Source organism: Podarcis liolepis (assembly GCF_965112155.1).
Source record: "Podarcis liolepis genome assembly, chromosome: 2".
Taxonomy (NCBI): Eukaryota; Metazoa; Chordata; class Lepidosauria; order Squamata; family Lacertidae; genus Podarcis; species Podarcis liolepis.
Window position 1 is genome coordinate 113268686 of NC_139555.1, and position 22921 is coordinate 113291606.

Genomic DNA, 22921 nt, shown 5'->3' on the forward strand with positions numbered 1-22921 from the left:
CTCGAGGGGTCCCTTCCAACTCTGTGATTCTGCAATTCGGCATGCAACGTCTGTGGCTTTCCCCCAACGAGTTACTTACCACCCTTCTGAAGCAAGTTATATCGAAAGCGCTCTTTGTTTTCAGTTCTGATTTTGATTTGGCATGATGACTTACCTTGGCCTTCCTCCCCGGCTCTGGGATTCCCCCACCCAGCGGCTGTGACGGCCTCCGCGGCCAACCAATCAGCTTTCCCTGCCCACTCTGCTTGGGTACATCCAAGGGAGGGGAAAAACTTCGTCCTGCTTTCAGATGGGAAGCCAGAAAGCTTCAGAAAGAGAGAGGCACATGACGGGCATCTGCAGGACCCAAGCAGACAATGAGGTACATGGTTGGTGGCAGGAGGGGAAGGCGACATACAACATTGTTTTCAGGGCTGGAGGGTGGATGGATTTCAGCAGGGGTGACTTTTCAGATGAGAGAAAAGGCAAGCGACAGGTGACATTCTAGCAGCTTTTCTCAAACTGTGGGTCCCCAAATGTAATCTTGAACTACAACTCCCGATTTTTCAATATGGTTTTGCAAGTATCCTTTAAACACCTTCCAGAACTCAGAACTCCTATTGGAATAAACAAGTTCCGTTTTAAATACTGAAATACTAAGTAAGACGGATAACAACGTGTAACAGAAAACGAAGCATGAAATTAGGTTAAAGGTGTGTGAAAGAAAGCAATAGAAGTGGAAAGAAATGGCAATTGAGTAGATTGGAAGTCTAACACAAAGGTGGGGTGAGGGGCGGTGGATGGTGATGGGAAAAGCAATTATTTGTGAATTAGAAATTTTAAAAAAATTAAAAAAGAACTACAACTCCCATCACTCCTAGCTAGCAAGGCCAGAGCTCAGGGATGATGGGAGTTGTAGTCCAACAACATCTGGGGACCCACAGGTGGAGAACCGCTGTAGAGGTTTCTAGCATTGTGTAAGCATAGAGAGTTTTTTCACCTCCCTCCCTCCCGACGCTAGGCCTCGTGAACATCCAGCGAGGCTGAAGGTTCGAAGATTCGGGACAGATAAAAGAAAGTGCTTCTTTCATGGGTCTCAAAGTCGGAACTACAGAACTCACTGCCACATGAAGCAGCGATGGCCGCCATTTTGGACGGCTTTAAAAGAAGACTGGGTGAATTCACGGAGGATACGTCTATCCATGGCTAATAGCCGCAATGCCCATTGCTCTGTCTTCATGCTCGGTGGCAGTCAGGCTTCTGCTGGAAACCATGGCGAGGGAGAGGGGTCTTGTGCTTGAATCCCGCTTGCGGGTTTCCCCGGATAGCTCAGCCAGTAGAAGAAGAGGCTCTTGACCTCCGGGTTGTGGGTTTGAGCCCCGTGTTGGGGAAAAGATTTCTGCACTGTAGGGGGTTGGACTAGATCATGGGTAGGCAAACTAAGGCCCGGGGGCCGGATCCAGCCCAATTGCCTTCTAAATCCGGCCTGCGGGCAGTCCGGGAATCAGCGTGTTTTTATAAGAGTAGAATGTGTCCTTTTATTTAAAATGCATCTCTGGGTTATTTATGGGGCAAAGGAATTCATTCATTATTTCCCCCCCAAAATATAGTCCGGCCCCCCCACAAGGTCTGAGGGACGGTGGACCGGCCCCCTGCTGAAAAAGTTTGCTATAATATCCTAGTCACTAGATGACCCCTGGGGTCCCTTCAAACCCAGCAATTCTATGATTCTCTTATTTTATCTGGTTGGCCACTGTGAGAAGAAGGCTGCTGGAGCAAAGGGGTCTTTGGCCTGATCCAGTGTTCTTATGTTCTTGATGGGAAGCGGGGTGGGAAGGCAGGAGTTTTTAGCTGCCTGTGTCTTAGGGAAGCCTGGGCAACTGGTCCATCAACTCAGCATTTTCTGCTGTATTCGTGGTTCTCTGGGGTTTTCAGCGGCAGTTTCTCCCAGCCCTACTGGGACATAGAATCGCAGAATAGTAGAGTTGGAAGCAACCCTGAGGATCATTTAGTCCTTTACCCCAACTCCCCACGGGTTGGTTTGAAGATAAACGAAATTATAAAATTTTGATCAAAATCAAAAAACTCCTGGCACAGAAAAGAGAATGGAAATGCCTAATAGATGCATCCAGAGAGAGAGATTCGGCCACCTTCTGGAGACTGGTAGCAAATGGAGTGCGATCTACTTCCTCAGAAGTGGAGTATACTATACCTGCAGGGACTTGGGAGGCATTTTTCCAATCTTCATATTCAGCTCTGCCTTTGACACAGCCACTAATACAGTGTGCGGCAGGTGATGAGTGGCCTCCGGTGTCGGTCGCGGAGATTAGGAGGCTTATTCAGGCACTCAAACACAGAAAAGCCCCGGGAGCAGATAACATCTCTCCTGAACTTCTCAAAGCCAATATTGACTGGTGGGCCCCAGTCCTTGCCACCCTTTTCACCAGCATAGATCAAACAGCAATAATACCAGAGGACTGGGGATTGGCAATCATCGTTCCCATATTCAAGAAAGGCTGTAAACTTGATCCAGCCAATTACAGACCAATCAGTCTCTTAAGCATCATCAGCAAACTTTATGCAACTCACTTACGTGAAAAGTTTGCGGACTGGCTGGAACAGGAGCACATCCTAAAGGAAGCCCAGGCTGGCTTCAGGGCACATAGATCAACTCTAGACCAAGGATTGGTATTGCAACATCTAGTGGAGAAATACACCTCAAAGAAAGGAGGCTCTCTCTATGTAGCCTTTATAGATTTCAAATCAGCCTTCGACTCGATACCCCGGCACAGACTTTGGGAAAAACTAAATGTCACAAACATCGATAGACGTCTTTTGCTTCTTATCCGTAGACTACATGAAAATACTCGGATCCGTGTTAGATGCGACTGTTATGGGAACCTATCAAAGGAAATCCAAAGTTCCCATGGTGTCAAGCAAGGCTGTGTTCTTGCCCCTATTCTTTTTAACTTCTATATAAACTCCTTAGTCGGAAAGATGGAGGAAGCAAGTACTCATTCCCCAAATCTAAATAATACACCAATCCCGGTCCTTTTGTACGCAGATGATGCGGCACTTATTTCCTTCTCTTGTGTGGGTCTAAGAAAACTTTTACGAGCTCTTACAGAGTATTGCGAAGCTGAACACCTAATAATAAATTACACTAAATCAAAAATTATGGTGTTCTCCAAGAGAAAACTCCGACATAAATGGAAAATTAATAACCAACCTATTGAGCAAGTAACATCTTTTAGATATCTTGGAATAATTTTTGATGAGAAGGGATCTTGGTGCCATCAGATTAAGAATTCCATTGTAAATGCGCAAAGATCTTCCAGAGCTATCATAAGATTCTTTTACAGAAAAGGAGGTCAATATGTTCCTGCTGCCTCCCAGGTCTTTGTTGCAAAAATACTTCCACAATTGATGTATGGCACCCAGATATTTAATTGTCAAAAACTCAAGTCCCTGGAATCTGTACAAACTAAATTTTATCGTTCCCTACTAGGGTTACCTACCTGTGTCTCTAACACTGCCATTAGGCTGGAGGTAGGCCAACTCCCTATTAATGCCAGGATATGGATCCTGAAGATTCACTTCTGGCTAAAACTCATATTTTTCCCAGTGGGAGTGGCTCCATTGACTCTACTAGACCCGTTCCAGTCTAAATGGAGATTGTCGCTTTATGAAAAATTGAGGGGCCTGGGGCTTTCCCCACAAGAACTCATAGCCTCAGGCTTTGAAAAGGCTAAAATGATGGTGAGCCAGCGAATAGGAGATGTAGAGCTTCAGGACCATATGAGCAAGATAGATAAATATCCAGATATCCAAGACTATGGAAAAGGGTTTAATCTAACCCCATATCTGCTGGACCTACAAATCGCAAAATATAGGCGGGCATTTACCCTTACCAGATTTGATGTATTGCCATCTGCCTTACTAAAGGGCAGATACGAGGGCACACCCTATGCTGAACGAGTTTGCCCATGTGGTCTGAAGGAGGTGGAAACGGCTTCACATGTGCTGTTACACTGCGACCTTTACGGGGATATCAGGTTACTGTTTATCTCCCCTATCGTTCAGAAATTTCCAGGTCGATCTGAATCTCAGCGGCTGAAAATCCTACTAGGAGACAAAAACCCAGAAGTAACACTGAAAGTGGCCAAGTTTTCTGCGGCCGCGATCAAGCGGAGGGCATTAGCTGTAAAAAAGTAAAAGATCTGACCCCTGGATAAGCCCCCCCCTTTTTTTAAGCCCATACATATACTGTAGTGCATATATGAGTATGTATATGTGTGTGGGGTGTGTGTGTGTGTGTATATGTGTATTGTTTTTATGTATAATTTTACAATTTTTAATTGACACCATCATTCCCTTGTAAATCATTGCTGCCTTTTATGTTTTTTTCCTTTTCTTCTGGTCTATGACCGTAATAAATTTATTCATTCATTCATTCATTTAGTCCAACCCCCTGCAAGGCAGTGGAACCTCGAGTTAAGTACGTAATTCGTTCCGGAGGTCCGTTCTTAAACTGAAGCTGTTCTTAACCTGAAGCACCACTTTAGCTAATGGGGCCTCCCGCTGCCGCCACACAATTTCTGTTCTCATCCTGAAGCAAAGTTCTTAACCCAGGGTAATATTTCTGGGTTAGCAGAGTCTGTAACCCGAAGTACCACTGTAATAATAATAATAATAATAATAATAATAATAATAATAATAATAATTTATTATCTATACCCCGCCCATCTGGCTGGGTTTCCCAGCCGCTCTGGGCAGCTCCCTACAGAGTATTGAAAACACGATAAAAAATATGATAAAAGTTCGACTTTCCCCTATGAGGATCAAACCTGCAATGTTGGCATTATCAGCACCATGCTCCAGCCAACTGAGCTGCCTGTGGCAGATTTCAGGAATAGAACCTGCATGCAAAAGAGATGATCTACCAGTAATAATAATAATAATAATAATAATAATAATAATAATTTATACCCCACCCATCTGGCTGAGTTTCCCCAGCCACTCAGGGCGGCTCCCAATCAAATGTTAAAAACAGTACAGCATTAAATATTTAAAAACTTCCCTAAACAGAGCTGCCTACCAGTGACCTACTGCCCCTCAAAGGCCCAAGAGACTGCCTTCGGTGGCATGACTCAGCTGTGGGATAAAGAGGGGGCATGCTTTGAGGACCCACAATGACAGCTACCTTGCTTAGTCGTCCATCCGCCCCCCCCCAAAAAAAACCAACCGTAAAATGCTTTGTGCGCTGCCCGGGAATCGAACCCGGGTCGCAAGAATGGGAATCTTGCATGATACCACTACACCAGCAGCGCTGGCGACAGCTGCCTCCCTGAAGCTTAAAGGGGTTTGTGTCCAGTCAGAGCTTGGATGGGGAGACTGCCTGGGAAACTCATGCATACAACCTTGAATTTTATGATGGAAAAAGGCAGGACATAAATGTCCGAAAGAAAAAGAAAATGGTTTTGGAGCACCTGCAGTTATGTCCTTCGCTCTCCTTTCCTCCTAAAATATCCACATCTAAGCCAGAATTTACAGGTACAGTGGTACCTCGGGTTAAGAACTTAATTCGTTCTTAACCTGAAACTGTTCTTAACCAGAGGTACCACTTTAGCTAATAGGGCCTCCCGCTGCCGCCGCCGCGCGATTTCTGTTCTCATCCTGAGGTAAGGTTCTTAACCCGAGGTACTATTTCTGGATTAGCTGAGTCTGTAACCTGAAGCGTCTGTAACCCGAGGGACCACTGTACAGCTTTTCAGTGGGAGCACGGCCGCAAGATCAGCTCTGCCCCTCCTTCCTCCTTCTCAAAAACTAAATTTGGGACGGATTGCAATTGATGAGACCTGTCCCACCAACAAGAGGCCCAAAACACTTTAAAATCCTTTGGATGAAGGGCCTAAAGCCTGGGTAATGAAAGAATGCTTTTGCCTGGCAAGAACTCCCAGTGGCTACACGGTGGCAAAGAGAAAATACTTTGCACATGCTCAAAGGAACGCCGCCGATTGTTCAAATCCTCGTGTGACAAGACTGCAGCTGGAAACCGCAGTCCGGGGCGAAGCTAGGAGTTGAATTAAGTGTGGGAGGGGGGCAAGTTTCAACCTCAGCATTTCCACAGCACGCAGGGCTGGGTATTCCCAGAGTGGTTTAACATTCACGGGAAGCTCTGGGAATGGGAGAGGAATAGAGGTCTATTTGCTTCAGGATGAGAACAGAAATCGCGTGGGGGCACAGCCACAGCAGAAGACCCCCATTAGCTAAAGCGGTACCTCAGGTTAAGAACAGTTTCAGGTTAAGAACGGACCTCCAGAATTAATTAAGTTCTTAACCCGAGGTACCACTGTATGGTTAATTGTTTGGATTATTTTGATTGTGCTTGGATTATGCTGATTATGCACAGGGTGAGTCCTTTAAAAGAGGCTACACAGTGCACATGTTCCGCGGGACTTCTTTTAAAAGACTCAACCTGTATTTTGTGCTTTTGTTATTTTGATTGTGTATTTTGTGCTTCATATATTGTAACTTTGGCCTACGGGTATAGGATGGCATACGAATCAATAATAATAATAATAATAACCGTATTTTTCGTCCCATAGGATGCTCCGTCCCATAGGACACACCTAGTTTTTTGGGGGGGAAATAAAGGAAATTATTTTTCCCTTTATTTCCCCCCCAAAACCAGGTCGGGGAAACCGAAACAGGTTGAGGAACAGCGGGATGGCGGCGCTGCGCCTCCCTGCTGTCCCCCAAGCTTGTGGGGCTGGCCGGTGTCTGCCCGGCACGTGGGGCGCTCTGCGCCTCGCGCACCGGGTGGCAGGCTGCTATCCGCACCGTGGGGAGCCCTGCGGGGAACTCCTGCAGGGCTCCCCACGCTGCGGATGTCTGCCCGGCGCAAGGGGCGCTCTGCTTCACGGCGCCCCTCGCACTGGGCGGCAGGCTGCTATCCGCAGCCTAGACAGCCCTGCGGGACCTCCCGCAGGGCTGCCTAGGATGCGGATGTCTTCCTGAAGCCTGGAGAGCAAGAGGGGTCGGTGCGCACAGACCCCTCTCGCTCTCCAAGCTTCAGCGAAAGCCTGCATTCGCCCCATAGGACGCACCCAGATTTCCCCTTCATTTTTGGAGGGGAAAAAGTGCGTCCTATAGGGCGAAAAATACGGTAATAGAAGTGGCATCACGGCACTTTAAGTGTATGGCCGTAAACGTGGTCCGAGAGACTCTCCCCCTTCCCACTCTGGAAAATGCCTCTGTGCCATTCTCAGCTTGCATGAGGCCCTTTCTTCTTCCTGAAAGCTGGGGAATTACATTTTGCCACTGCCTCCATCCATCCATCCAGCCACCCACTGCTTCCCCTCCCCTGCACATCTCAGAAGTGGGGTTCCCCTGGGGCTCTCTCCCCCCTGACCACAGGAAAAAAAAAATCCCTGACACTTGATGTCATCCGGTGACAAAGCTGAGTGGAATAAACGTTGACTGCGTCTGGGGGGAGAAACTGTGATCTCCTCGCATGACTGGCAGGAATGTTGGGGGAAACCCAGAATGTTTGAACTGCAGCCTGAGTAACTAAAAACAAGGGGGAACCCAAAGCGAGACTCCCAGGTGCAACAGTGGGAGCCAGGGAGGGGATGCAAAATGGCTGTAATCATTTGCAGAGGATCTACACTATACTGCGCTTGTGGCAGTTAAAAACCTCTGGCAGCGGCTGAACGGAAAGGAATCTGGCAACACGCCTGGCAGTCTAACTCTATTGATAGATAAAACTTTATTCGCATTAGCCAATGGCCATAGCAACAGTAAAACATTACAGTGTGCGCAGAAAACAAAATTTGATATAAGAGCAAAGTGTAAAGTCCTGAATCAGCCGTCAGTTAGTGGCCCTTATTCTGATTGCCCCGGCTACGAACCTAGCAACCTTTGCTGTTATCTGCTCATTTTGATCTGCTAGTAGAAAGGACATTGTGGCAGTGGTTGAGCGCCCTGGGATGGTTAGTACAAGTGGGGTGATGATCTCGTTCCTCAGGTCTTTGTAGAGAGTACAAGACAGGAGGACGTGTGCCGCTGTTTCGGTGCTACCATCTCCACAGGGGCAAAGACGTTTCTCAGACGGGATCTTTTGGAAACGACCCTCAAGCACCGCAGATGGCAAAACATCCAGTCTTGCAAGTGTAAAAGCACGTCTGTATTTTGGGACAAGAAGTTTGTGCAGATATGGGGCCAGGGAATCAAAACGGAGGGGTGGAAAATGAACATACCAAGGGCAGAATTTCCTTAGAGTGGCCAGGTTGTTCTGATGCTCGATATCTTTTAGACGTTGACCAGTTAGACTGTTTGCTTTAGTAGGGCCCATGGTGAGTAGGTGTTGTGGGGATAGGACACAAGAGTTTTTGATAGACGGTTTTAAGCCAGGCACTTTTATGAGAGTCTTGAAGTACCAGGGATAGTAAACCGGGGGGGATTTGAGCCAGAAGTTAAGAGTTCTTTGCCAAGTCTGTACTTCTACAGAAGGGAGACTTGCCTCCAGTCTCAATGATGCGTTTGGGACACATGGCGGTACAGGAAAAATGCCTTAGAAACTTTGATTGAGCAGCTTCCAAAGTGCTAAAGTGGTCCAAATCTGAGACCCATATAGTAGCTGTGCTAGGGGTTTAGCTTGGAAGACTTCTAGGGCTTAAATATATCCACCTCAAGGGGCAGTAAAGAGAAAGGCAAAGTAGGAACAAGCAAAGCAAAGCCCGAGTCTATATCTGAGAAGGAAACCTCAAACCAGTTCTGAAACAAACATAACAATGGAGGTAACTTCCCAGAGCCCTGGAAAGATATCAACTGTCAACACGGGTAGTAGAGAGGTGGTGACGCATAATATCGATGGGAACATACTACAGGTCCGGCAATTTTCGATCCAGAAAAAAGGCTGGAGCCTAACTCCACTGAGGGAAGTGGAGGTTGTCCCCTTCTTCCCTGGCAGAGAGGTGGGACGCCATTTTTTGGTTCACCTCAGGCGACAGAATGTCTTGGGCTGGCCCTGCTGCCACCGCACCAGTTGCTGATGCAGGCCAGGCTGGCCACTGGCCACGAGAGCTAAGTGGAGCCTCAGAGGCCCCATACTGTCAGACAAGAAGAGATGGGCATTTTCTTCCTGTCTTGCTCAAAGTATCAGGTTGGCCACTGTGAGAAGCAGGATATTGGACTATGTAGGCCTGAGTTGGTGGGAGTGGTCTTGACCTTTCTTTTCTTTACTTTCTTGCCTTGCAGCTGTGAAATGTCCTCACCGGAATGCCTGAAGGAGAAAGGAATTGAGCTCCTCACCCATTTTGACAAGGTGGGTCTTAAGGAGATGATAGATGGTAGGTAGGTAGGTAGGTAGGTAGGTAGGTAGGTAGGTAGGTAGAAGAAGAAGAGTTTGGATATGATAACCCACTTTATCACTACCCAAAGGAGTCTCAAAGCAGCTAACATTCTCCTTTCCCTTCCTCCCCCACAACAAACACTCTGTGGGGCTGAGAGACTTCAGAGAAGTGTGACTAACCCAAGGTCACCCAGCAGCTGCATGTGGAGGAGTGGAGACGCGAACACGGTTCCCCAGATTAAGAGACTACCGCTCTTAACCACTACACTACACCACACTGGCTATAGGTAGGCGTAGGTGCAGATGGGTCCCCACGAGACAAGACTCAGTGATAACAGCAAGAACCTTTATTGAACAAACAGAACTGGACAACAGGGGCAAAGCAACTGCTTATAGACATTTCTGAAGGCCTGGGCCACTCCCACTCCCAACGTGATTGGCTGACCAAACTTCCAAGCTGGAAATCATAAGTCAGAGTTTAAGGGCCAGAGGCAGAGACCCAAATCCTGAAATGTTCTGTGATTGGATCTCCTGTATTGAATCAGAACACAGGGGCTCAGAATCCATAGTCCAGACTCAAGCTCAGGCAAACACAAACCACTGAATACATAACAGATTAGATAGATAGATAGATAGATAGATAGATAGATAGATAGATAGACTTCTCCTCCCTGCGAACACAAATGAATGGCTGTAGGCAGTTGCGGAGGAACCCTATCCGGCACCTGGTACAGGGCAGACCGTATGGAGTGCGCATGCGCAGAATCCCATATGGTCGCTGTGCGAGAGGCAGCCAGTGTGGATGGCGTGCAAGCAGCGCCCATGGCCGCTCTACAGCTGGAGAGAGGCAGGAGCCATCTTGCCACTAATGAGGGTGTGGGAGAGATATAAAGATCTAATAGAACAAAAAAACACCTTGGTGGACAAAAAATAGAACAAAAGACAGTGGCTGGGGAAGCCCAGCCAGATGGGCGGGGTATAAATAATAAATTATTATTATAATTATTACTTCACCAATTGAAGCTTCGTTACTTTAACCGCTTGGCGAAAAAGGGATTCCCCCCCCATCCATCTCCCCTCCCTCCACTACCTATAGAGATTTGCTGAAGGATCAAGAAGGAAATTAAAAGATTATGAGGAAATAAAAGATCGTTTTCAGAGTTGGTTACACTATAGACAATTACATGAGATGTACAAGGAAGACAACCCCAACCTCTCTCACCACCAAAGGAACACAAGTGAACAACACAAGCACGCTGACACCAAACTCTACATACATTGAGCATAATAGAAACACCGCTACCCGACCCCACCCCCATCCATCTCCCCTCCCTCCACCCCCTTTCCTTCCCCCCCCTTTTTTTCTTCTCCCCCTAATGCCTCAACAAATGAAACGGATTTGTAAAAATGTTATATGGGGGGAAAAATACGAGGCATTACACTTACACTGTAAAACAAGAAAACCCTTAATAAAATATTAAAAAAACAAAAACAAGAAAGGGTTTAGTTATACAACTTCTAGATTTCAAAAGGAAGTTATAGAAAAAGTGAAGCTGCTGAAGAAAGCATATACAGTGGTACCTCGGGTTACAGACGCTTCAGGTTACAGACTCCACTAACCCAGAAATAGTACCTCAGGTTAAGAACTTTGCTTCAGGATGAGTACAGAGGCCCCATTAGCTAAAGTTCTCAGGTTAAGAACAGTTTTAGGTTAAAAATGGATCTCCAGAACGAATTAAGTTCTTAACCCGAGGTACCACTGTAGTATCTTGCTAGAATGGGAAACAAAAGATGAGGAGGTCAAATTAGCCATGATCAAATGGGCACAATATATAGGACATAATATACAATTTGAGGACTGGGGAAAACTGAGGAAAATAGTTTTAAAATTTGCAGACTGTTCTCTTTTGAAAGAAAACTATATGAAAATGATGTATAGATGGTATAGAACACCAGTACAGATAGCAAAAATGTATAAAACTGGGTCAAACACATGTTGGAAATGTAAAGAAAAAGAAGGGACTTTTTATCATATGGGGTGGGAATGCAGAGAAGTTAAAAAAACTGGGAAATGATATATAATGAATTGAAAAAAATGTTTAATTTGACATTTGTAAAAAAAAAACCAGAAACATTTTAGTTAGCGATTGTAGGACAAGACCTGCCAAGAAAAATAAAGAACTTATTTGTGTATACTACAGCAGCGGCAAGAGTCTTGTTAGCACAAGGATGGAAGAATGAGGAAATCCCAACGAAAGAACTGTGGCAAGAAAAATTGATAAGCTATGCGGAATTGGCCAAATTGACATATAAACTGCGTGAAAAGGACAACAGTGACGTCAAGGGAGAATGGAAACTTTTTACAAATTACTTAAAAAGTCAACAAAATTATTTGGACAGGTTTTGAATAAACACCCACAAATTTATTAGTTGAACACAGGACAGATAAGGCAAGGATATGTACAATTTTATAATATGCAGAGAACAAAATGTGCAAAGAAATCAGAGATGGGAGCTGAGGGAAGTCCTTGGTGGGAGGGAAGGGGGGGAAATAATGTGATTGATTATGTGGACTGATATTTTGTTATGCTGAAATTGCTTAATAAAAATACTTTTTTAAAAAAACACAACAAAATGACAATGGGCGATGCTCTCCTGCAGGTTAGCCTTCGATATCAGCAGGCTCACGACGAACAAGTAGGTGGAAGCATGGCGTCCCAGCACTCTCACCTGCTCGGGGCTTTGCAACAGTTATCGGGTCTGGACAAGCTGTGGGAGAGGCTAAAGTCTGACCTTCCGTGTGAGCAGAAGCTGGGCGAGCTGGAAACACGGCAGAAGACGTTGGAGAACATTGTCTCGGTTTTGAGTCGGGAGCTGGGCAGGAGAGAGGAGGCCCCTGCAAATGCCCTCGGAGAAGCCATGGCCAGGATCCTTTACCTGGAGGAGAAGGTAGGAGAAAGTTCAAATATATAAAAGTTCAAATATATAAAAGGATGTCACATAGAGGAGGGAGAAAGGTTGTTTTCTGCTGCTCCAGAGAAGCGGACACGGAGCAATGGATCCAAACTACAAGAAAGAGGATTCCACCTAAACATTAGGAAGAACTTCCTGACAGTAAGAGCTGTTCGACAGTGGAATTTGCTGCCAAGGAGTGTGGTGGAGTCTCCTACTTTGGAGGTCTTTAAGCAGAGGCTTGACAACCATATGTCAGGAGTGCTCTGATGGTGTTTCCTGCTTGGCAGGGGGTTGGACTCGATGGCCCTTGTGGTCTCTTCCAACTCTATGATTCTATGATTCTATGATTCTAAGTCTCATGCAGACCGCAGCTTGGAAAGACTAGGATTCACTCTCAGGAAACACTGGAGTAGGAACAGGGAGCCTATGGGCCTGCAGATTTTCTTGGGCTATGACTCCCTTGTTCCCTGACCATTGGCTATGCTGGTGTAAACTGGATATCTGGCCATATCTAGAAGGATGCACTTGTCCCCACAACAGACCTTCTGCAATGTTATTTAGCATTTTGTTTTGTTTGGTTTTTTAAAAAATTATTTAATCATTTTTTCAATACAAACAACAACCGCAAAAGCACATACAACAAAAACCACCATAACACTAATAACACAATTTGACATTTCAGATTTGAATACGTTGATATACCTATGACTACACCTTTTTAACAATATTTCCCCACCTCTCTCTCCGCCCTCCCCGCCCCCACTTCCCACCACTATCCGCCTTATCGCTTCCGGATTTCTTCATATTTATCCAGTCTTAATTTGCGTCGACATGCGATTCGTTCGTATGTAGCTAATCTGTCCATATTATCAATCCGTGTGCTCAATGGAATCTTTTTGCGGCTCTTCCAGTTTATCAAAACAAGTTTTTTTGCTTCTAATATAGCACGGTACATCCATTGTTATATAGCGTTTGTTGGCATCCATCTGTCTTAGGAAACAATGGAGTGTGTCTCCGGGGGTGAAGTCAAACGGCTGCGTTAGCAAAGTGACCTTTTTGGAACGCAAACTTGGGCAGTGTGTATGGAGGTCCTGGGCTGGCCAGATGACAAGTCCCTGCTCTCAGCCTTGCTGTGGTCCAAAGGAAATAAGAACAAGAGTTTTGGCACCAGCTGGGCTGCAGAAGTTGCCGAAAGGAGGCGTACAAGGCACATATTCAACCACCTTAGGGACTCCATTCCAGATTTGTGTAGGGTTTATTCCTTAGCATTGATAAGGGCACAACTGGAACACTCAAAGCAGCTCCGCTACATCAGCAGGCTGAGGAGCCTTATCTTCCCATGCCTGGAGGGTCAAATTTGACAGGTGGGTGGGGCTGCTCACCTGTCAATCACCTGGCACTTAGTGGTACCAGGTGACACTGTGCTTTGAAGTCCTTTTGCAAACACTCTTATGCTGCTATTTAAATGTCTGGTTTCCAGAAATTTATAGAGTAGCGCAGGGCTATTATTATTATTATTACTATTTTGCAAAACACTGGTCCAGATGAAACAATGATATGACTGCATTAGGCAGCTTCCTCCATTCCTCCGTTGCTGAAGGTATGAATAATTTGATGCAAAAGACTTGGAGGAAGAGCCTTGAGCTCAGTGACAGAGCACAAATTTTGCCCACCACCTCTAGTTAGGGCTAGAGAACTGCTGCCAGTCAGCTGTTTTTGGACTGCAGTTCCCATCATCCCTGACCACTGGTCCTGCTAGCTAGGGATGATGGGAGTTGTAGTCCATAAACAGCTGGAGACCCAAGTTTGGGGAACCCTGGTGTAGACAATACTGAGATGGTCTGAGGCAGCTCCTCTCATGTCCCTATGAGCATTTTTGCTTTATGTTCTGTTCACCTCGCACTCAAACAGACGGCAGCTTCCTCACAATACTCCGTTCATTTCCTTCCAGGTGCAACAACAAGACTCCCTCTTAACCCTGAAGGATGTGATGATCAGCAACTTAGCATCCCGCCTCCAAGTCTTGGAGCAAACCACGTACGATGGGTGTTTCTTTTGGAAAGTCCCCGAGATGGGACTCAGACTGCAGGAGGTGCAAACAGGAAACAGGCCTGCCCTGTATTCCCCTAGTGAGTTGACCTGAAAGCGCGAGGAGGACAGAAATGCAAAGGGGGGTTCTGGTTTTGTAAGAACGTCCCCTGTGAAGAGGGGCCAGTTCTTAAACTGTGGTGTAGTGGTTAAGAGCAGTAGACTCGTAATCTGGGGAACCGGGTTCGCTTCCCCGCTCCTCCACCTGCAGCTGCTGGGTGACCTTGGGCCAGTCACACTTCTTTGAAGTCTCTCAGCCCCACTCACCTCACAGAGTGTTTGTTGTGGGGGAGGAAGGGAAAGGAGAATGTTAGCCGCTTTGAGACTCCCTAGGGTAGTGATAAAGCGGGGTATCAAATCCAAACTCTTCTTCTTCTTCAACCACTCTGGGAACTGTATCTCTGGGAGGAGAATAGGGGTTCCCCAACAACACCCAGGACCCTTAACAAAACTACAACTCCCAGAATCCTATGGGGGAAGCCATGACTGTGGTGTGAACATGGCCTTGATGTTAATAATAATAATAAAAAAAATTTATTTATATCTCGCCCTCCCCAGCCGAAGCCGGGTTCAGAGCGGCTAACAACAGTAAAATAATACAACATTCTCAAATACAACTTGGGAGATGCAAGGCAGGGATGTGAGTCAGCACCAATGGTGCCTCTCCATCTCCAGCCCAGCTTGGGACAAACCAAGTTTATCCACTCGGGTGCCATAACCCTGTCAGTTTGCAATTCTTAGTGCAGAAAGTATTGATCTGATGTGTAGAGATCTTTCCTATTCTACTTAATTCAAGAGGGTTCTGGAAGCTTCTCTGTGTGAAAGAAACAAGCAGAAGGCTCGTGATGTTTGAGTTATTCTTTCGGAGAAGCTGAGTACAGGTGGCCTAAACAGGTTCTGCTACCTCTTCTGTCAAGGTCACGCTGACTATAAAAATAGGCCAGAAGGAGCCTGGGTTTCACCTTTCTCTTTCTTTCTTTCTTTCTTTCTTTCTTTCTTTCTTTCTTTCTTTCTTTCTTTCTTTCTCTCTCTCTCTCTCTCTCTCTCTCTCTCTCTCTCTCTCTTCCTTCTGGTATGGTGTTCTGTACATAGCATGCTTGGTGCTTGGTGTTAAGGTTTAGACCTATTGTAAGTTTAAGTTAAGTCTGCTGCAACTGGATTTCTTATGGACAGTGGCAAGCCTGAATGTTTTGGATTTGTGACCTTTATGCTCATTTGCCTTCAGTAAAGCTCTGCTGGATGAAATATAATTGTCTCTGGTCTACAGTCATACCTTGGGTTGAATGTGCTTCAGGTTGAGTGTTTTCGGGTTGCACTCTGCGGCGACATGGAAGTAACGGAATGCGTTACTTCCGGTTTTCACCGCTCACGCATGCGCAGACGCTCAAAATGATGTCACGCGCATGCGCAGAAGCGGTTAATCGTGACCCGCGCAGTCGCGGTTTGCGTTCGCTTCAGGATGCAAATGGGACTCTGGAACGGATCCCATTCGCATCCAGAGGTACCACTGTATTTTGGGGGAATCCTGCAACGTGTTTCAGTTTTTACTCTGCCAATGATGCACATTGGAATTTGCTCTGGATCAATATTGAGTAGACTTTCAATGACAGGCCCATCTTTTTGACGCCACCTGTTTCCTTCCCTTTTGCCCCCAAAGCGTTTTACACCAGTCGCTACGGTTACAAACTCTGCCTCAAGCTGTTCCTGAACGGAGACGGGGCCGGAGCGGGCACCCACCTCTCGCTTTTCCTCGTTCTGATGAGAGGAGAACATGACTTCCATCTCAAGTGGCCTTTCCGGCACAAGGTACGGGGGCTTTTGTGCTTGGGGTATAAAGGTAAAGTAAAGGGACCCCTGACCATTAGGTCCAGTCGTGACCGACTTTGGGGTTGTGGCGCTGATCTCACTTTACTGGCCGAGGGAGCCAGCATACAGCTTCCGGGTCATGTGGCCAGCATGACTAAGCCGCTTCTGGCGAACCAGAGCAGTGCACGGAAACGCCGTTTACCTTCCCGCCGGAGTGGGACCTATTTATCTACTTGCACTTTGAGGTGCTTTCGAACTGCTAGGTTGGCAGGAGCAGGGACCAAGCAACAGGAGCTCACCCCGTTGAGGGGATTCGAACTGCCGACCTTCTGATCGGCAAGTCCTAGGCTCTGTGGTTTAACCCACAGCGCCACCCGTGTCCCTCTGTGACATGGTCCCACTAGGGGTATAGGAGAGTCGAATAAGAACCATAAGGCAGCGGTGTGGAGCCTGTAACCTTCCAAGCATTGCTAGACTCCAGTTCCCATCGTCCCTGACTAGCTGGAGCTGAGGGGAGTTGCTATAACAAAACAAAACAAAAACCCTATGGAAAAAAGCGTATTAAAAATTTTCCTGCTCTCTGCTGCCATCTGGTGTTGCATATTTATAGCACATCAAATCATTGTTTCTTTTCTAATGTGGCTGCGTTTTTAGAGCAGGATCTGAAATATTTTCCTTGAAGCTGGATTTGGTTTTATTCTGGATTGTTCCACTTGATGTTTCAATGTTTTTGCAAACCGCTTTGAGACACCCCCCCCCCCAAAATATAAAGCGGTATAAAAATGATAATAATAATAACAATAAAAACTCCATGGAAGACGGTGCCTAGGCATGCCATTGTGGTTTAAGGTTCCATTTGACAATGAGCTCATATATATCTAACACTGCCAACGACTATGAAAGGCCACTCAGAAGCTGTGATCGTTACAATTGATTTGATATTTGCAATTGAGAAACATGCCTTCTTTTGCCCTCTCCCCCCCCCCCCAGGTCACCTTCACTCTCCTAGATCAAGTCAACAAGCGCCACATCTCCACCTCCTTCCGCCCCTTGGAGACCTCATCCTCCTTCCAGCGCCCCACGAGCGAAGCCAATGTGGCCAGCGGCCTGCCCGAATTCTGCCCCTTGAACTTGCTCCATGCCCCGGGGGCTACCTATATCTGTAACGACACATTAGCCATTCAAGCTGTGATAGACACAAAGGCTTAGACTTCAGGCGACTTTCGCCCTTCCTACCATATGGCTGCTGCTCCGAGAGGCCGAGGTGGCACGTTTCCAAAGGGAACTCTGCCCAAAGGGACTCTTTGCTGCATTCTCCACAGTCTCTTCTCAAACGGGGTGCGACTGGAAAAAGAAAAAAAAGGAAACCTTTGGAAGATTCCCCTGTCCCCCCCCCCCAAACGCTAGCAAGACAGGGCAGCGAGCGCTCTGTGCTATCCGAAGAGGAAGAAAGTAAATTCAGCACCCAAAACATGGCAGGCTCTATAAACTTTATTCCAAGAGCTGTGTAGCGCTTTCGTGTAAAATCCAGGCTGTTGCGGCACGGATGAAAGGTGTGAACTTAAAAAAAAAGAGTGTTTCTGCCTTAATTCTAGTATTTCAACAGGTAGAGCTTTCCCCCTCCCTGTGGCACCATGCCAAGACTGCACCTGTTGGTTTTCCGCCTGCTGTACCTGAAACCAGCGACCCACCAAGCTGCTGTTGTGCCCTGCCGGTGGTCTGATAGGCCTTCAATGTTGTTGTTCTCTTCTCCCTTGCCTTCTTAGGACTGCAAAGTCAGGGAGGTTGTCAAGTTACCCGAAAAGACCACAATACACGATGGTCTCCTTGGATGCGCAGCATAGCACCATCAGTCTTGTTTGTAGGCGCCCAGAACTTTTGGCCATTAAAGTATTGAGATATGAGGTCTATTTCCCTTGTACTACGGTGGGTAGGATTTGTGCTTTTTATACGTATCGATGGGTGAGCATTTGTAGGTTTTTTTGTTTTTGTTTTTTCCAAGTGGCCTTGATGCGTTTTGCCATTATTTGCATCTTGCTAAATTCGTAATTGCTCTGGAACACATTTGTGTGACAGGCAATGGGATAATGATCATAATAATGATCACAAAGACTGTAAAAGATGTGCTGCAGTCATGATGCGCTAAGAACAGGCCCCAATGCTTAGATTTGATTTCATCACAACTGAGCGAAGATGGCAGCTGCCAGCCGCGAAAAGACCTTTGGATTGATTTGGCAGAAACACCAGCGTGTGAGGAGATGCTGCGAACTTATAGAATGTAGCGTTCCCAAAGCAAGGAAGGATTGGACTCTGATTAATAAAATACACACGAGGCTTGACCAGCAAGACTCTGGGAGGAGTGCGTATAATAATAAATAATTCTCTCCCACCCTCGTTTTATTCACAAAAGAACTTTTTACAGAGTGTTCGTAAGAACCGATCAGATTTCCTCTGAGCATTTAAAAAACAACAACACGTGGGGACAAAGTTAAAAGTTAAAACTACAAAGAGCTAATTTGAGCATGCATAGTAGTCCAGAGTAATTAAAATAGGAAGCAAGGAGGAATACTTTTAGGAAACCCTGGAGGTCATGAACAGGAGAGGCAGGATGGCAGTATTTAACATCTCTTTGTGAACTCTCTTCCTGGCCCTAAGTTTAACAAAACTATCAATAGCTACATCAAAGAAACTACCTACTATCTTTATGACCCAGGATGCCTGATGAACAACCAGTCTGTGTTTAGAATGCTTATACGTGCCTGTCAGGTGTAGAGAAATCAAATGGCAGAGATGGAGAGGCTTGTGGGATTTGATCAGAAATTATTGTCAATGAATCAAACCCAGTCAACGCAATGTTTTCATTGCGGACACAACGGCTTGATGCATATTTTATAATTCCTCATAGTGATCCCATCTGATCACTACAATAGAGGGGAATCATAGACATAAAACCCACACAGAAACGCATCATTGCTTGTTTTAACTTGCTTGTGGGAACAACTCAGAGACTGTGAAAGAAGGAAGGTTAACAACAGAAAGAATTAGAAGAACCTTTGGAAGTGACTATGAAAAGCAGTAGAAGTATGAGATGATGAGAACCCTCCAAACTTGAAGCATGGGAGGTCCTATTAAAAAAATTATAATTTGGCAGAATATTTGGATTATTTGATATGTATAATTTGGAATATTTAATGTGATTTGATTGGATTGTAAAAGTGGAAAATTTAATAAAAATGAATTTTTAAAAAAAGAACAGGCCCCAACTCCTTTCACTTGCCGAGGCCTCGTTCGATAGCTACCACAGAAATACACAATTTCCGGCAGGAATCTTTAAAGAGAGGAACTGAAATTAGTGTTTTTCATTACTGTTATTGATCTTTTTCCTTCCAACAGCCATATCAAGCCAATGTACAGTGGTACCTCAGGTTAAGAACTTAATTCGTTCCGGAGGTCTGTTCTTAACATGAAACTGTTCTTAACTTGAAGCACTTTAGCTAATGGGGCCTCTTGCTGCCGCCATGCCGCCACTGCACGATTTCTGTTCTCATCCTGAAGCAAAGTTCTTAACCCGAGGTACTATTTCTGGGTTAGCGGAGTCAGTAACCTGAAGTGTCTGTAACCCGAGATACCACTGTACACTGAAGATGTACAACGCAGAAACAGCAGGGCTTTTTTCCCAGCTGGAACTCAATTCCGGCACCTCTCAGGTGGGCGCCATTGGCATTATAAGAGAACAAGCGAGTCGTTCATGGTGAATCCCGGCACCTCTTTTTCCTTTAAAAATAGCAATATACACACACAGCTAAAACCATGCAACATAGACACTTGTGGTAAAGACCCGGTTATCTGTCTGGGAAAGTCTGTCACAACAGAACTGTCTTTGGGTATTCCCAGAAGTTGGGCACCTGTCGTATCTCAACAGGAATGCTATTCCGCAGAGCCAGGGCAACCAAATGGCTGTTAGTGGGAATAGGTTGCCAACCACATTGGTGCGTATACACACACACACACACACCCCTACCTCTCAAGTGGATGAACCTATAACAACAACACAATGCAAAGGGTTACTGTTATAGGGTCCAAAATTCAACATTCTTACAAGGTGACACCTGGAATAGGATGTGATTATCATCCCTCCCCCCCAAGGATATTATTATTATTATTATTATTATTATTATTATTATTATTATTATTGAATTTATATACCACCCTATACCCGGAGGCCTCAGGGCGGTTCACAAAAGATCACAATATCTAAAATAAAAATAAAAACAATAACCCCCCCCCCAAAGAGAGCCACATTTTAAAAGGGTATAGGATGTTGGTCAGGTCAGCCAAAGGCCTGGTTAAAAAAGAAAGTTTTTGCCTCGCGGCTAAAGGTGTATAATGAAGGCGTCAGGCAAACTTCCCCGGGGAGAGCATTCCACAGACGGGGAGCCACTGCAGAGATGGCCCCGTTCTCGTGTTGCCACCCTCCGGACCTCTCGAGGAGGAGGCACATGAAAGAAGGCCTCAGAGGGTGATCTCAGGGACCCGGTAGGTTCATATGGAAAGAGGCGGTCCTTGAGGTCATAGAATCATAGAATCATAGAGTTGGAAGAGACCACAAGGGCCATCGAGTCCAACCCCCTGCCAAGCAGGAAACACCATCAGAGCACTCCTGACATATGGTTGTCAAGCCTCTGCTTAAAGACCTCCAAAGTAGGAGACTCCACCACACTCCTTGGCAGCAAATCCCACTGTCGAACAGCTCTTACTGTCAGGAAGTTCTTCCTAATGTTTAGGTGGAATCTTCTTTCTTGTAGTTTGGATCCATTGCTCTGCGTCCGCTTCTCTGGAGCAGCAGAAAACAACCTTTCTCCCTCCTCTATGTGACATCCTTTTATATATTTGAACATGGCTATCATATCACCCCCTAACCTCCTCTTCTCCAGGCTAAACATGCCCAGCTCCCTTAGCCGTTCCTCATAAGGCATCGTTTCCAGGCATTGCGTTCTGAGCCGTTAAAGACACTGCATTAATTCCATTAAGGCAGGACCTCCCTGTGTTGAGGAGGGCTTAGTCCACATACCTTACGCTCAGGAACTTAGCTTCCCCACCTGCCCCGCAGCAAAAGCAAAAAAGACTCATCAAGACGGTGACTTGGTTCAATCTCTTTTTATTATTAATTGTTTAAATTGATTCCACAAGGGGTTAAAGAGGCAGGGAGTGAATCTAAAGTCCTACATCCGTCAATACGCCTAACTCCCCCCAACAGAGGGCGCTCCCTCTACAGATTTCAAGAACATTCCTATGACCCCCACCCCACTCCTGCCCCCTAACTACGTTACACAAAACACATACAACAGCGCCGCTCGGAAGGAAGCAGAGCTCCTTGCCAACCCGTTGTCTTAATCTAGCTGCTCCTCTGTGGCTGCGCCGGCCTTGCGGATATGCAGAGAGGTTATCTGTTGAGGGTGGCAGTGGGGGAAGCCATTGTTTTTGAGTTTGGGGAGTGTGGGGGGTCTGATTCTGAACTCCCAGTCCCCAAACTGCAGCACCATAAGAGATGGATGTGGCAGGCCAAGCAGTCACAGAAGGAAAGTCATTCCAGAGGTCATTCCAGATCAGGGATGGTTGAACCTGTGGAACTTGTTGGACTCCAACTCCCATCAGCCCCTGCCAGCATGGCCAATGGTCAAGCATGATGGGAGATGTAGTCCAACAACATTCTCATTCTAGTTATTGAGTCTCATGCAGGGCAAGTGGAGTGGCTCTAGGGACACCTTCCTACATCTGACACGAATCATCAGGTGTTGAGATTCAAAACTGAACAGGAGACCCCCTAGTCCACCAACCATCCATCGTAATGGAGTTGCCAAGTTCTGTAGCACTTGGATCACCTCAAACACGTTGAAAGCCACTTATGTCCCACCTGCCCATGTCTCCTGCTCAACAGTTCTTCCAACATGGCGGCTATGAAAGAGAAATGGCCACCATCTTGGGTCTAGTCCTCACAATGGACACATCCCTTAAGCACCTTCCAAGATGGCTGCCCACCAATGTCTCTCAGCACCCAGTTTCATAACACGTCCCCCTCAGCGATGAAGGGAGAGCAGTGCTGCTCTTTTTAACGGTCCATAACGGGCTAAGAAACTTGAGGGAACCTCACTAAAAAAAAAGAGCGATCATTAATTGAAGAGCTAGAACGTCAAGTTTCCCGCTGATGGCTTTTTCTTCAGCACTAGGAGCAAAGTTGAGCACCTATCTACTCTGGGGTAAAAAAAAAAATGTATTCGTAAAGTGTACACTGTAGAAGACAGGAGATAAAAAGAGACTCGTGTGGCTCCGTGGAAGCGAAGATCCAATGTAAATAAAAGAGAGAAACTGTGAGATTTAAGGCCGGTCAAATTAGCGTGTTTGGAGGTGTCCTTGCCTCACAAGGAAGCTAAGGGGAGAGAAAGCGGGGTGGCTGCCCAAAGGAACCAAGAGATGGGGTTCCTCTCGAGGGAATGCAAGAACCTGCATTTTATTGTGGGGTTCGATAGGCACTAGATCTCCAGCTTCTTGTTGATGAGAAGAGAGCAGGAACTGAGAGTCCCACCAAGTTTGGCCACCTCAGTGCAAGCCGCAGGGATGAGGGTGTAGTCCGGAAGCTTCTGGAAGGGCTGTGAGAGGAGGCAGAGAGAAACCGGTTAGACCTCTTCCCAAAGCTATCTCCGTCCCTGCAGTGACCAAGACACACCTGAAGCTTGTGAA

General features: G+C 46.2%; 2 protein-coding genes across 8 annotated transcripts in view; one reads left to right on the plus strand and one right to left on the minus strand.

Annotated features, from left to right (window-relative positions):
* Positions 1-275: 275 nt before the first annotated feature.
* Positions 276-19436, plus strand: LOC310701850 (TNF receptor-associated factor 1-like). Of its 2 annotated transcripts, none has more exons than XM_083493300.1 (6): positions 276-361; positions 9241-9307; positions 11996-12283; positions 14241-14418; positions 16035-16183; positions 17174-19436. In XM_083493300.1, exons 1-6 carry the CDS (start codon positions 357-359, stop codon positions 17390-17392), a joined length of 906 nt encoding a protein of 301 aa, XP_083349426.1. In that variant the 5' UTR covers positions 276-356; the 3' UTR covers positions 17393-19436. The 2 variants fall into 2 exon arrangements, with proteins under 2 accessions (XP_083349426.1, XP_083349425.1); XM_083493299.1 differs by lacking the exon at positions 276-361 and adding an exon at positions 7784-8153.
* A 1889-nt stretch (positions 19437-21325) lies between these two features.
* DDAH2 (DDAH family member 2, ADMA-independent) overlaps positions 21326-22921 on the minus strand; it is a 323504-nt gene continuing 321908 nt past the window's right edge. For all 6 annotated transcript variants that reach the window (XM_083493146.1, XM_083493145.1, XM_083493147.1 and 3 more), the window contains one exon: positions 21326-22830. In XM_083493146.1, the coding sequence (XP_083349272.1) occupies positions 22714-22830 (117 nt within the window). In that variant the 3' untranslated portion in view covers positions 21326-22713. The remainder of the gene's footprint in view (positions 22831-22921) is intronic.

Coding starts and splice junctions, on each gene's coding strand:
- LOC310701850 (XM_083493299.1), top strand. CDS start 8,128: ATGGCAAAACATCCAGTCTTGCAAGT. Junction 12,284..14,240: donor TCCTTTACCTGGAGGAGAAG/GTAGGAGAAAGT, acceptor ATTTCCTTCCAG/GTGCAACAACAAGACTCCCT. Junction 14,419..16,034: donor GCCTGCCCTGTATTCCCCTA/GTGAGTTGACCT, acceptor TTGCCCCCAAAG/CGTTTTACACCAGTCGCTAC.